Raw genomic sequence first — 13,626 nt, 5'->3', positions numbered from 1 at the left:
GCAACGATTAATTGCACACTTAATAATAATTACACTGTCATTTTTCTATCGCATTATCTGAAAAAAAATTGAAACTTCTCAATTTACCGTATGAAATGAATATTATTATTATTATTATTATTATTTTGAAAATTGAATATAAATAAAACAAATGAAATAAAACAAATCCGTCATCCTACAATTATTTTCACGGATCCGAAGTTCGTTTGTGTTTGAATTTGTGATATCACAGCAATGTTTAAATACGTGATTTATAAGTGTATAATCGTGAGAAATGCACCGACTACTGTCGCCTTTTACGGAAGTATAAATAAACCGCGTTGCACGTATACAAATGTCCATGCAGCTGAGTTTCTTTCGAAATAGATAGTATACGACTCTGAGTTTAGAATGCAATAGTTATAACGATGTGTATGAAATTCTCTATGTTTGTACAAGTTATGCGCAATTAATCTAAAACCGTATCGCTGTACAGAGAGAGAGAGAGAGGGAGAGGGAGAGGGAGAGGGAGAGAGATGGAACAATATTCAATTTTTAAATTCAAATCATACAAAACGATATTGTAATGTTTTAACTTTTCCAGTGCCACGCTGAGAGAAATTTTTAGTTCCAGTTACCGCTCAGTCCTTAACTATTTTCATTTTTTTATCACAATCGAAAAATATACTTCTAGGTAGAAAATGAAAATTAGTTTTCTAGCTGTTACCGGAAAGTCTAGAATCCGTTACTATTCTTTATCATCACGATCGCTGTTGCTATATTTTCTTGCAACTGTAGCGAAAATTTAACGCTCGTGCACCGATAAATTGACGTTAAAGTCTCGTTTAACTAAAAAATTAGAGTAAACCTCGGAAACTGATTTTCCGTTTCAATAACCAAAAAAGGATCGACAACAGCGCAAACTGGTTAGGCGTACCTCGTTTTTCGCAATTCCAACAATATTGAAACAGTTTTTTCAACGATACCGTTGTTACTCAATTTTTCTAGTCACTGTAACAAATGAAATTTTTCTCACAATCAGTGCATTTGCCACTAATTTTGCCATTGGAAAAATCGTAGTTTCTTCTCTGTTAACACGTATTAATAATACGTCCGTTTACCTATACCTTCGTAATATCGCGTGTAGGTGTGCCGTCACTAGTTTGACAGATGACAGATGTCAGACGTCGACGTGCGCCTTATGGCTTGATACATATATACACAGTTTTAACACGCGTATCCATATGCGCTGCGTTTTTATACATACCTGTTACGTTCGAGTCATTAACGCTGCTTACCTGGCTAATATCTATCTGTAAAACGTTGGGTACATACCATCAATCGCAGAGATTAAAAATTTACGCGTGCATGTATACTATTATATAATACGATGTAATATAACACGTCCGACATAACCGGTGGAGCATACGTTTGAAAGAAAGATAAAAAATGACAAAAAAAAGAAAATAATTATAATATTAATAGTAATAATCTGCAAGGGTTGAGAGAATTTTTTTAAACACGTAAAAATATTTATAACGGGGGAGCGGGGGGATTGTTCCTGCAATGTCATTTCGTGCGTATAACATGTATATATGTGTGTAAAACAGACGTATGTATGGTATGAGTTTGGAATAATCAAACCGTAAACCGTTGACTATAAATATCTCTCGGTTTACTTTAGTTTCAAACTAACGTTTATATACCTATCCTAGGTTTATATGTGTACAGTTTTTAAGCTGCACAGGGACATACATTACAATTTTCACTGTATACAAACTCATCGATGCAGATATTGTTCGCAATTACGCGCGCGATGCGTTGTAATGTTGTAATACGGATGAAGAAAAGGGGGGAAAAAAAAAACAAAACCGAATACAAAATCAGTTTTCAACTGAAATTGAAACACGTATTATTAGGTGTACAGGCTTACATAATTTTCGTATTATTATTAATAACACGTTGGCAAAAAACCTACGTTCTTTACAATGTTCGGGAAGTAAAAGGGAACGGTGATATATTTTTTTTAGCGTCTAGGTTATTTTTTCATTCTTTTTCTTCTCTCTCTCTCTCTCACTCTCTCTCTCTCTCTCTCTTTCTCTACATATCCGTTTTGTACGCGTGGTAGGAATGACGTAACGAAATTGTTACCGAAAATAAAAAAAAACGTCCGATGTTACCACTCGGATCTGTTGCAGGCAGGTCTGCAGTGGACAGCGAGACAGTTATTTTTCGCTAATTTTTCACCTACGGTGCAGCAGCTTGGCTCTCTCACGCACGGCTCTCGGCTGGTATCCGAATTAAACGTAAACGCGCACCTCGGTGTATAAACTTAATCGGAATTTATACGTTTCAACCCCCCCCCCCCCCCCCCCCCCCCCCACCCACTGGTCGGAGTTAATGAAATTCCGCTTTCTGCGTCGACTCCTGTCCATCTCTCTCCTCTCCCTCCCTTTTCATTCTCTCATTCTCTCGTTCTCTAATTCTCTAATTCTCTCGCTCTCTTATCACGTTCTCCGCCCTGCCTAGTACACGAATTTACGAATACGTCATCCCCTTGCGAATATAACTAACGTCGGTGCCTCTCGTACTTTATATCACAATTATCAAAGCGCCGAGGATCTTGCTAATTGTGTTTGAGGGACCGTATAATATATATACATATATATACATACTATATACGATGATTTTCACAATGAAGAAATTAAGACGAAATTATTTTACGAGAATGTACTTAGCCTGACGAATGACGATCGTTATTTAATTATCTTCTTTGTTTTTATCCATTTAAAAGACAAGGTATAAATTTTTAGGACTGTATTAATTGAATCGAATTGTACACTGAGAGAAATTTCAAGTTCCGGTTACCGCTCGGTCCTTAACTATTTTCATTTTTTGCCACAATCGAAAAATATAGTTCTACGTAGAATATGAAAATTAGTTTTCCAGCTGCTGCCGGAAAGTCTAGTATCCGTTACTATTCTTTATCATTACGATCGCTGTTGCTGTATTTTTTTGCAACTGTTGCTAAAATTTAACGCTCGTGCAAGAATAAATTGACGTTGAAGCCTTGTTTGTCTAAAAAAAAGTAGAGTAAACTTCAGAAACTGATTTTGCGTTGCAATAACCAAAAAAGGATCGACGATAGCGTAAAATGGTTACGCGTACCTTGTTTTTCGTAATTCCAACAATATTCAAACACCTTTTTCAAGGATATCTGTTTTATTGAATTTTTCTAGTTACTGTAAACAAATGAAATTTTTCTCAGTGTATGGTAGATGAACTAAGATTTAAAGGAATTTGCGGGAAAATACGGAAACTAGAAAATTTAAAAAAAAACTGCATTTAATTATATGCATGATTAAATGACAGGTCAATTTATGCGAAAGTTTCGCAAAATTTACGAACGACGCGTTAGAGTCAGTTTTATCTAAGAAAATATTTTTGCAACCAGTAATCTATTCGTTTACGTGTAAAAAATATAAAAATAAGTCGCGTAAGCTGCGGGGTGAAATCCGTGGGACCATGAACACATTGTCGATGGTCGTTCGGGGTCGATAAATTGTCAGGGGAAAAGCTGTCAGAAACTGGTATCAACGGCAGAAGCAGCGACGACACTGGGCGAATGGAGGCGGAAGGTTTCAACCCTTTGAATTCACGGTTCGTCGAGCGACTAACACGTTTTACCGATACCGCCGATGTCGCTCGTATTACGTATAATCGGAGGCCGCTCGCGGTTGTCAAAACCTCAATAAACATTAGGCGGCTCGGATAAGTTGCAAGGAAAAACCGACCTGTCTGCCTCTCGATCAATTTTCATTCCGAACTTGAAACGTCACGAAAGCGCCTAATTCCGAATTGTTCGGTGGCGAAATTTGAAGTAAAGAAATCGAACTGCGATGAAACGATGCAGTTTCGAATGGCCGGAAAGTCGACGGCTCAAAGTTACGAAATGCAAGATTTCGAAAATTCAAATTACACCGACACTTCGTTACGGTAACTAGAAAAATTGAGTATTTTATTTTAAGTTTTACCACCCAAAGAAGGAACTTTTCAAATGCGAAATTACCGCCCCCCCCCCCCTAAATCTGACGTCAATTCATGCTAATTTTTTTTACTCTAATTATATAACTTACTAAACCTCGGGCAAGTTCATCTGGATGACTTCAAGCTGGATCTCGATGCATCGGTCTGAATGTAATGATACAGTATTATTTCAGGATACAGAAATTATATATATATATGTGTGTGTATATATATTTATATGTATGCATATATTTATAGATATATTTTTATACTTACGACTATTTCTATTTCTATTTCCGATCCGTGTTTGTATACCGTATTACTTTATTTTTAGATCTTAAGATCGTTTCAATCAAGGAAACACCGCAGATGTACACACACACACACACACGCACTCGCACACAAACACCGAGACACACTTACGCACACATCATTCGTGCCTGCGTGCGTATTTACGTCGGTGTCGTGGGTATAAATTTTCTCGGGATCAAGTCCATTGTCTGATTTTTACGTATCAATCTACGGGTTTCATCGACTATCATAAACGATGCAACGAAGTCTCGATTGTTTCAGAATTTATGCCAGTTTTTTCCACCTTATCTCCGTGTTCATATCATCGCGTTCCATACATTGGAAAATGGTGGAAAGGAAAAAAAAAGAAAAAATAAAAACGAAAAACAAAGTTGAGGTTAATCGCGCTGTCGTTGTGGGAGAAATTTTGAAAGTTTTGCTATTTTCGAACCAACGCTTTTGAGAAACGTCAAAAGTTATGGGAATTAAAATTCGATCGTTGTTTTTTTTTTTTTTTTTTTTTTTTTTTTTGCACCTCGGTTTATCGAAAATGTTTCAAAACCTTTTACATAGTATACCGTGTATATAAATGAAAATTGGTCAAATCGTCAAGCTTCGACTTATCTCCGTTATTATACGGTTGATTCTTTACTCTGACCGAATTTCTTCCTTTAGAAAAAAAAAAAAAAAAAACAGCACATAATGCGATTGCATCCCGTAGGCCATTTTTTACATACCTATAGATTGAACGATAAATTGTTATTTGTTTCCAGTTGTTTTTTTTTTTCTTCATTTCTTTTCAAACCTCCGTACTTCCGTATCCATCTCACGCTATCAATTTTTCTCTTCCTCCCAGACCGGAGTCGCGGAAATGACATGGGTGGTCGCTGATCATTCGGCAGCACCGGGATCGAGGGAATTGACCGTTTCCAAGGGGCAGCAAGTCGAGGTTCTCGAAAACGGTACCGGGGAATGGACTCTTGTTAGACTCTCTGTCGCACCTGGACAATCCGATAATCCTCCTCTCGAGGGTCTCGTTCCAACCGCCGTTCTCAAGCAGCCGCCTACAACAGCCTGCAAAACTTCACCGTCCAGGAAGGCTCCGTCACAATCGACGATACCCGTTGCTCAACAATCCGTCAACGCCGAAGACACCGGTGAGTCAAAAATCGATTACTTTTATCCAAATTCAGGCGAAGGTCGATGTTTTTTTTTTTTTAACATCGTCAATTTTATTCAGACTTATAGGTTGTCAACGTTTCCCAATCGTTGGATTATTATGTTTTTATTAAGCTGCGAAGGTCTCTTTCAACGATTGATAGAAAATAGTTGGAAAAATTTTCAGTAATCTATTTTTAAAAAAGGAAATTTTATTCAGATTTTAGAAATTAAACTGCTTCAAAGTCGTTATAAATTTTCAAAACAATCATTATAGTCTCGATATTTCGTTACATTAACGTTGATAACTTCAATCTGGTAATTATAAATAAAAACTTATTGTTAGATATCTGTGATTCGTTCCATTATATTTAGTTTGATCGTTCGATTTCACAGTATACGATGCATGGGTTATTTTATTCGGAAGACTATTTTCTACGAAATTGCTGAAAGACTTATTTTTATTATTATTTATTTTTTTTTTTGTTTCTTCTTTCTTCTTCATCGTAACATTTAATTTTACAACATTGAACCGGTATACCGATCGCGATCAACAAATGAAGAGCAATGTCGAATCAACTGCTGGAAATTGGAAAAAAAATCGGTTACAGCTACGCAACAAATTGTTGATCGTAATGAAATTGATGAAATTTATCGAGTTTTCGTCAACGAACCTGCGAACTTAAATCGTCAAGAATTTATCATCCCTGGAATATCCTGAAATCACCTGAGAGTCTGTAAAAAATTTTCTGGAGGGATGTGTCTTAAAAAAAAAAGCAAAATCTAAATCACGTGAAATGTTTTTCATAAACCCTGCGACGTCCAATGTGGAATCTTTAAAAAATCTTTTTAATAATTTTAAACCTTTTTAACTACATTAATCTTTGGTGTCGTTTTGCCAAGTCTTTAAATTAATATAAAATAAAAATAATAAAAATAAACGAAAATTAAAAATTTTAGGAAAAACATTCCGCACTCTTTGTAAGAAAACGTATCGAGTTGGATTTTCATTTTGTTATCACTTATGCAACATGTATTGCCGTTTTCCAAGGAATTTAGATATTGGCGAAAATTTGTCATTCGTTTTACAGTCATTCCGTCCACCAGACTCGACGTTTAAACGTCCTCCTAATTTTGCGCACCGGAAGTTAAGCTTCGTTGTATTTCGGACTTCGCCTTTCGTACTTTATTTCCATTCAATTTAACTGCTTTGTTTTTATCGTCCGCACGAGCTATCGTCATTTACTGTTTATTTGATTCTTCTTTTAATTTTGCGGTATACTTTGTGTTTCATTGCAGTTTAGCGTCCGAATAGCAACTGCGAATTTTTCGTTTTTCTTTTGACAAACCTTTCAAGTAACGCGGAGAAGATATGAAAAAAAATATATCATGAAGGGTATATTCGTAAGAATTTGATAAAATATTTAAGCTAACTTGTCGATGCATATTTTTTTTTATGTATATTAAGGGGGGAAACCGGTTTATGAGGTCGAAATTTTGCTGTTTTTCATGATTTTTTTTTAACCAGGAGGGAATAATCACAAATTGTTTAAACTTGGAGGATATTTTATTTATGTTTTCAAGTACACTTTAAAAAATTTTTCAAACGATTTCCGCCGGAAATAGTGGAGTTACCGCGTGCAGTCCATGGGCGATTTCCATCCGAGCATTTGGCTGGCGTACATCCCTGACGTCGCAATTTTTATCTGTAATCATCAGGATTTTTTTTTTCATTAAAAACATATTTTCTAAGAATATGAACCTAATTTTGATCAAACAAATTGAAAATTGCATGTTTTTGAGGTGTTTGAACACAATGTCATGTTTTTATACTATATTTTTTCATCTTTCTTGCATCAAAACATATATTTTTAATAACAATATAATCCCCGAATTTGGTTCATGTCACGTGGAATTGAATAAAGAATATCTACACCAAATTTCAGAACGATTGATCAATAACTTTTTGAGCTAGAATGTACGCAAATCGAAAAAAAGTCGTTTCGAGAAAAACGCGTTTGAAATAAAATGTAGCGAAAACGAGAAATTCAAGGCAGTAATTAATTATAGAAAATGCTCACCGGTTAATCAACTATTCCAGCACCATATAGCAATCCCTCTTTCTATTATTCAATAGCATAGCGGTATTTTGAGGCAGGTAGCTGGAAAAGAAGGGCCTGGGCGACCGCTCCGTTATAATTACTGTGCGCTTCTTCACAGAACCGACGGGCGGTCACTTAAGTGCTCATTGTATTCGAACTAATGGGAATTTTGCTTTGAAATTTTGACCACACATTCTTGAATAGTTGTACTAACGGTTCATGCAATAAAATAAAAGAAAGACGATTTTTCGATCGGTCTAAACTGGTTTCCCCCCTTAAGCGACATATGGACTTGGATGATTTCGTTCAATTTTTCATCAGCAAATCTATATATGTATATGTATGAAGAGAGAGAGAGAGAGAGAGAGAAATAATTGCAGAACTAAATTGTATGAACACTGCTCGGTGAATCCGAACCGCGGTTCAATTAATTTTTAACAAACTTATCGCCGAACTGCAGCAACGAATATATGCCTGATTCTGTAGTTAATGGAATATAGATTCAATTTTCTCGATACCAATTCTATTTTTTATCGGTGCAATATGTTTACGATCTTACATGCGAAAAAAAATAACCGATACTCATATTTCGATGTTTTTTCTCCTTTTCTTTTCGTAATCCATCACCTCAACTTGTGTTTGAGTTAAGCAATCATCGGGTAAAAGAAATTTAAAGAAAAGAAACTAGAATAAATTTGTCTTGTAATAAATACATAAATTTTACATCACTTTTTATTCGTTGCGATTTATCAATCGGTACTTTTCCTGTGGTATACTCGCTTATTATACGTACAACGTGCGTAACTACGTATCGATTCGATATCTTGAGTGATTGTATAAATTCATGAATATACCGGTGGTATGAACATCGTTGAGAGAAAAATTAAGAGTCTCGTCGCAGCGTCTGGTTGGCAAATGCGTTTGACACAATGATACGTATTGCAAACAGAAACGAAGACAAGATAGCCTATTTGCGATATCTCTTATTGTAGATACTCGTTACAGAGCATCTCGCAATCAGATATTATTAAACGGTGTTACGGAATTTATATTTTCGATTACAAAAGTGCGGGGGATCGATTAAAACTCGGAACGCTATAAAGTTGTTAATGGATCAAATCGAAAATTGTTGAACTCCGCGACGTGGCGACTCATATATAAAAAAAGAAAAATAAGTTGTCGAATTTCTTGAAAGTCTCTTTTCACCTCTTCGATTGTTCGAATAAATCCGCGTTTTCTATGCAAGCTTGTAAAATCTTTGCGCCGGTGTATTTCCCAAGCTAAACTGAGAAAAATTTTTAGTTCCGGTTATCGCTCGGTCCTTAACTATTTTCATTTTTTACCACAATCGAAAAATATAGTTCTAGGTAGAAAATGAAAATTAGTTTTATAGCTGTTAACGGAAAGTCTAGTATCCGTTACTAATCTTTCTCATTTTTTAACAAAAATTTAACGCTTGTGCAACGATAAATTGATGTTCAAGCTTTGTTTAACTAAAAAAGTAGAGCAAACCGAAGAAACTGATTTCGCGTTGCAATTGCCAAAAACTTTTCCACATTTATTTTCTCATTACTCATTAAAATAGCGGGAAAAATTCTTTTATTTACAATTATACCGTGAAACTAGTTCACCGCATGAGTCAAGAGGAAAATGTTCAAATTCTCGAAAATTTTCATCATATTTATTATTATACATCGGATTAGAATTATGGTTACGAAGAGTGATTGTTGACAAAGGATAATATAGTTGGATTTTTAAATACGGAACAATAAAAATAAATTTAAAGCAACGATCGTTTTCAGCTGAATCTTTGTTGAATTTCGGCACGAAGTTGGCGAAAGAAAAAATAGGTCGTAACGAAATTGAAAATCACGCCTCGCGGTACAAGCGACTGTTTTCCTAATAAGTAACTCGTGTCCCTGATTGACGCGGAATGATAAAGAACGGATCGATGATTGATATCGCAGAGCTGCGTGATGGCCGAGGCGATCAGGCGCCCGTCCGCCTTTATCCTCAATTGGGTTTGTTGAAACAGGACATTTCATCCTGTATCAGATAATCCGCGAAATGGATCGTCGCAAAGGACGAAACTGGACTAACGTCGAGGACGTTGATTCGGGGAAAAAAATTTAGGCTTTTCTTTACCGACATTTATTCATACGATCGGCAAATGGCAATGTGTGAAATTAACTAATGATGTGTTGAAGAAAAAAAAAATAAATAAATAATGAAAACATGAAATAAATCCGTCTAAAATATAGTATTGCGAATAATATCGGAACGAATCTAATAGACTTTTAACGACTTGAACTTTGACGTTTGGGTGTCTGAGCTTTGGTTCATAATTTCAGTGTTTTCAGTTTTATTTATTTGCCAAGGATTAACCCTCTGAGTCACACATTGTTGTGCTGAGTCAGGTTTTATTACAAGATAGTGGTTTATGGTCTTCGGGGTGGTTGGTTACGAATCCGAAATCAGCTTTGATAATTCGAGATGGTGGATCCAATATGGTGGACGAAAATTTCAAATTTGATCGAATAAGGTCAAAAAACTCTATGCAGGAGTTTTCGGGATCGCTGATTGAATCCGCCGTAATGAGTTTTCAAAATCTGATTTCAGATTCGTAATCAGTGACCCCAAAAACCTCTGGACAGAGTTTTTTTTTTCTCAGGATTCTATCGAATTTTAATTTTTTGTCCGCCATCTTGAATTTATAAAATCCGATTTCAGATTCGCAATCAGCGACCCAGAAAACTTATAATTTATGTAAAACACGTATACGTGTAGAGGAGTAACTTTCTCGGAAATGAATTATGCCTTCAATTCTCACGATTTTTTTCAATTAATTCGCTTCCAATAATAATAATTTACACTATATCGCAATAATTACTCTCGAGTATTGAAAATGTACTAGTATACTATCAGAAATCGCAAAAAACCGTAAAGTAATACGTTGAAAACTTCTCCAAGTATACAAAAAATGTATACAAAATACATGGTAAGAATGACTCAGAGGGTTAAAGATATAATAATTTGACAAATATTCAATCTTTTACGATTATATCCTCGTAAAATTAATGACAAATATCTCGTTATAGTTTTGGGTATAACCAATTTGCTTGAGAGATGTGAAAATCGTTGAACCGTATAATCGAGAATATCGTTTAGGGCTCGTTATCACGCAGGGTAATCCAGGTACCCAATTAGACTGAAACTTTCTTGGCAAATTTCTACGTGCTCTCGACTAACCCTCTGAAACGTCAGAGAGAGCGGTGAAACAACTCCGTGCCTCTTATCCCGACGAGTGTTGCCTACTCGTGACAACGAAGTGTTTCGGGCAAGGGGTGGAAAGGGGGTTGTTTGAGTTTCCGGCGCTCCGTCTTTTCCCGTATTTCCTCCTCCTCGTACACTTTGCGCTCTAGACCGTCTTTATCTGCACCCATCTATCTAACCGCTTTACTTCTACGCTTAACGATATCTTCTCTATACCGATAAGTCACGAATGCTTTTGCCATTTCATGTATTTTATTACACTTCTCTAAGGTTAGAGTAATTATCGTAGTCGAGATAAGCGCGGCGATTTGAGTGGCTGAATTTGTCTCTTTTTTTTTCCTTTTTTTTTGTAATTGTTAGTATAATTATATTGTAGCGTTTTATCGAATGTTTAATTAAATTCTTTATCATTGTATTATCGTATGCGGAATTAATTTACTCAATTGTGCAACAGATGCGCGCGTGCAGTTTGTAACTGCATATTTTCATTCGATTAATACGCGTTTAATCTCACTTTATTCTTATATCGTGTTCAGACTTTGCACAGATCATGTAATGAATACACATGAATTGAAAAAACAATAAGTGCAGTTGAGTAGAAGTATATAATAGGAATATAATGAAGAAATAAAAGTAGAATATCGTCGTGTTTCGATCTCGCATTTTACTTATACCGGGACAATCTCTTGAAACTTGGAAATCAACCGCGCATCCGTCGAATAATTCAATCTCATCGGTCTTTCAGTTTTTGACAGAGTTTGACAGATGAAACTCGGGATGGCGAGCCTGCACGAACAGCCGATAAAATTCGCGCATGCGCAGTTCATTTTCAAATTTCAAGAGATCGTCCCGGTATACCTGATCACGTTAGTTACACGACGAATGTTGAATAAATATATATCCAAAAAGTAAAAGCCGACAAAGTTGTTTGAAATTGTACATCTGAACCTGCAATTGTACTGCATTGGTGATCGTTAACCTCTAGAGGACCGGAAAACCGATATATCGGCTCACCCTGTGATATGACCGTTGTATTATATAGCTGATACACAATACCGGACCCAATTTTCTTGAAATTAGGGGTCAACCGTTATTGTCACATATACCTGGAGTTTGAAATTGTTTCTATTCCAGGTAAAGCTTCACTCCATAGAACCCCATGTACGGATTATAGGCTCTTTGTGGATTTTTCGAGAAAATTCATTTTATAGGTGGTAATAAATGACCTCATTAACGGAATAGTTTGTTTTCAATAGAATTGAATGTCCCGCAGTCGGATTGGTTGCCGAAAAATAGTCGGCAACCAATCAGAGCTATCGAAACCCTCTACGTTGTACGAAAATTTTTACTATAAATACAGCCGTGCGTTTGTGCGAAAGTTAGTTGAGTTTGTACCTCTGGTTGAGTCAAGAACTCGTGCGTTGAAGTCAAATTATCCGTTTCAAGTCTTTTCTCAAAATGTCTTTCGCCGGCCGATTATTTGACATTATAATAATATCTTACGAGTTCGTTTGCAAGTGCGGGGAAAAGCACGTCGTCTGGTTCGTTGTTGTGATTGAAAAGAATTGAGTCGTCATGAAACCGAAGAGATTTACACCGATTTCGACGGACGAATCGTCATCGTCGAGACGGAATCGTGTAGTTGATGTTTTAGATAAAGTTCACCGGCCTCGAGACTCGATCGCGTCCCGAGATCAATTATGCGCCTCATCGCGTCGTACGAATGAAAATCGTTACAATTTTTCAAAGTACTTGTTGGGAAATTGCATCCTCGTCAAATGTCGTCGTTCGTTTTCATCACGGCAGCGAAATGACAACAAAGATATTCCAAACGGTAATGTCGATTTTATAAATATTTTTATTTTCACAATATTTATACGTATCAGGCTATCAACTCCGCGTTGTCAGTTTGCGAAATTTCAATCTGACAACAAAATTTCTTTTTTTATTTTACTCGTACCTGTTCAAATCGCGTAATTTATTCAATCGAGATTGAATCTTTTCATCGACACGTTTGTTAAAGTGGTTCAAAAAAAAATGAAAAAAATCTTTTTTTCAAATTTACAACTCCGATAGTTATAAGAAGTGGAAATAAAACGCCTGTTGAAATTTGAGCCCTTAACGTTAATATTTACTGGTTTTTGAATGCCATTTTTCATTTTCCATTTGATTAAAACGCGAAAATAATTTTACTTTCATTTTAAATTTTGTAACTGAGTAACGAGCCAATGTAGATAAATGTCCGATGCATGATTTTTCAGGGAATTGAATCGCACAAAATTTATTCTTATTTCTAGCACAGGGGCGTGTTTTCTCGGCTTCATGGACAAACAATAATTCGAAATAAACTTTAGTCTGCAAATATATATAAATTATATATATATATATAATTATAATATATATTAATTATATAATATATAATATAATATATATAATTAAAATATAATTTTAAGCAATATTTACAAACCTCTAATCTCTGCCCACACAACAAATATTGTTTAACCCTAACTATTTTTTATTTTTTATTATTTAAAAAAAATTATTTTGTCTCCATTTACAGTCCTTTCTACATAACCTTTCTTACAAAATATTTATTGTTTTTTCTGAATAATTGTTTATAATAGGTTCACCTTCACTCTGGATTATATTGTTTTCTCCCATCAGTCGTTATTCACCTGTTGACCCAATTGGTTCAACCAACAATATTTCGTTAGACATGTAGAACTTAATTATAAAGAGCCTACCTCCACTTAATTGACACCTGTGAATTAATTTCATTGCTAAAACGACCTTCTTT

At 35.5% G+C, this 13,626-nt stretch overlaps 1 protein-coding gene across 7 annotated transcripts in view; it reads left to right on the top strand.

Moving 5' to 3' along the window:
• LOC124297546 (kalirin) overlaps window positions 1–13,626 on the top strand; it is a 46,542-nt gene that overhangs the window by 15,145 nt on the left and 17,771 nt on the right. For all 7 annotated transcript variants that reach the window (XM_046748690.1, XM_046748693.1, XM_046748691.1 and 4 more), the window contains one exon: window positions 5,153–5,453. In XM_046748690.1, coding sequence (XP_046604646.1) covers window positions 5,153–5,453 — 301 coding nt within the window. The remainder of the gene's footprint in view (window positions 1–5,152; window positions 5,454–13,626) is intronic.

This window comes from Neodiprion virginianus, chromosome 2 (genome assembly GCF_021901495.1).
Source record: "Neodiprion virginianus isolate iyNeoVirg1 chromosome 2, iyNeoVirg1.1, whole genome shotgun sequence".
Lineage (NCBI taxonomy): Eukaryota > Metazoa > Arthropoda > Insecta > Hymenoptera > Diprionidae > Neodiprion > Neodiprion virginianus.
The sequence above is the reverse complement of the archived record's forward strand: the minus strand, read 5'-3'. Positions and strand labels throughout refer to the sequence as shown.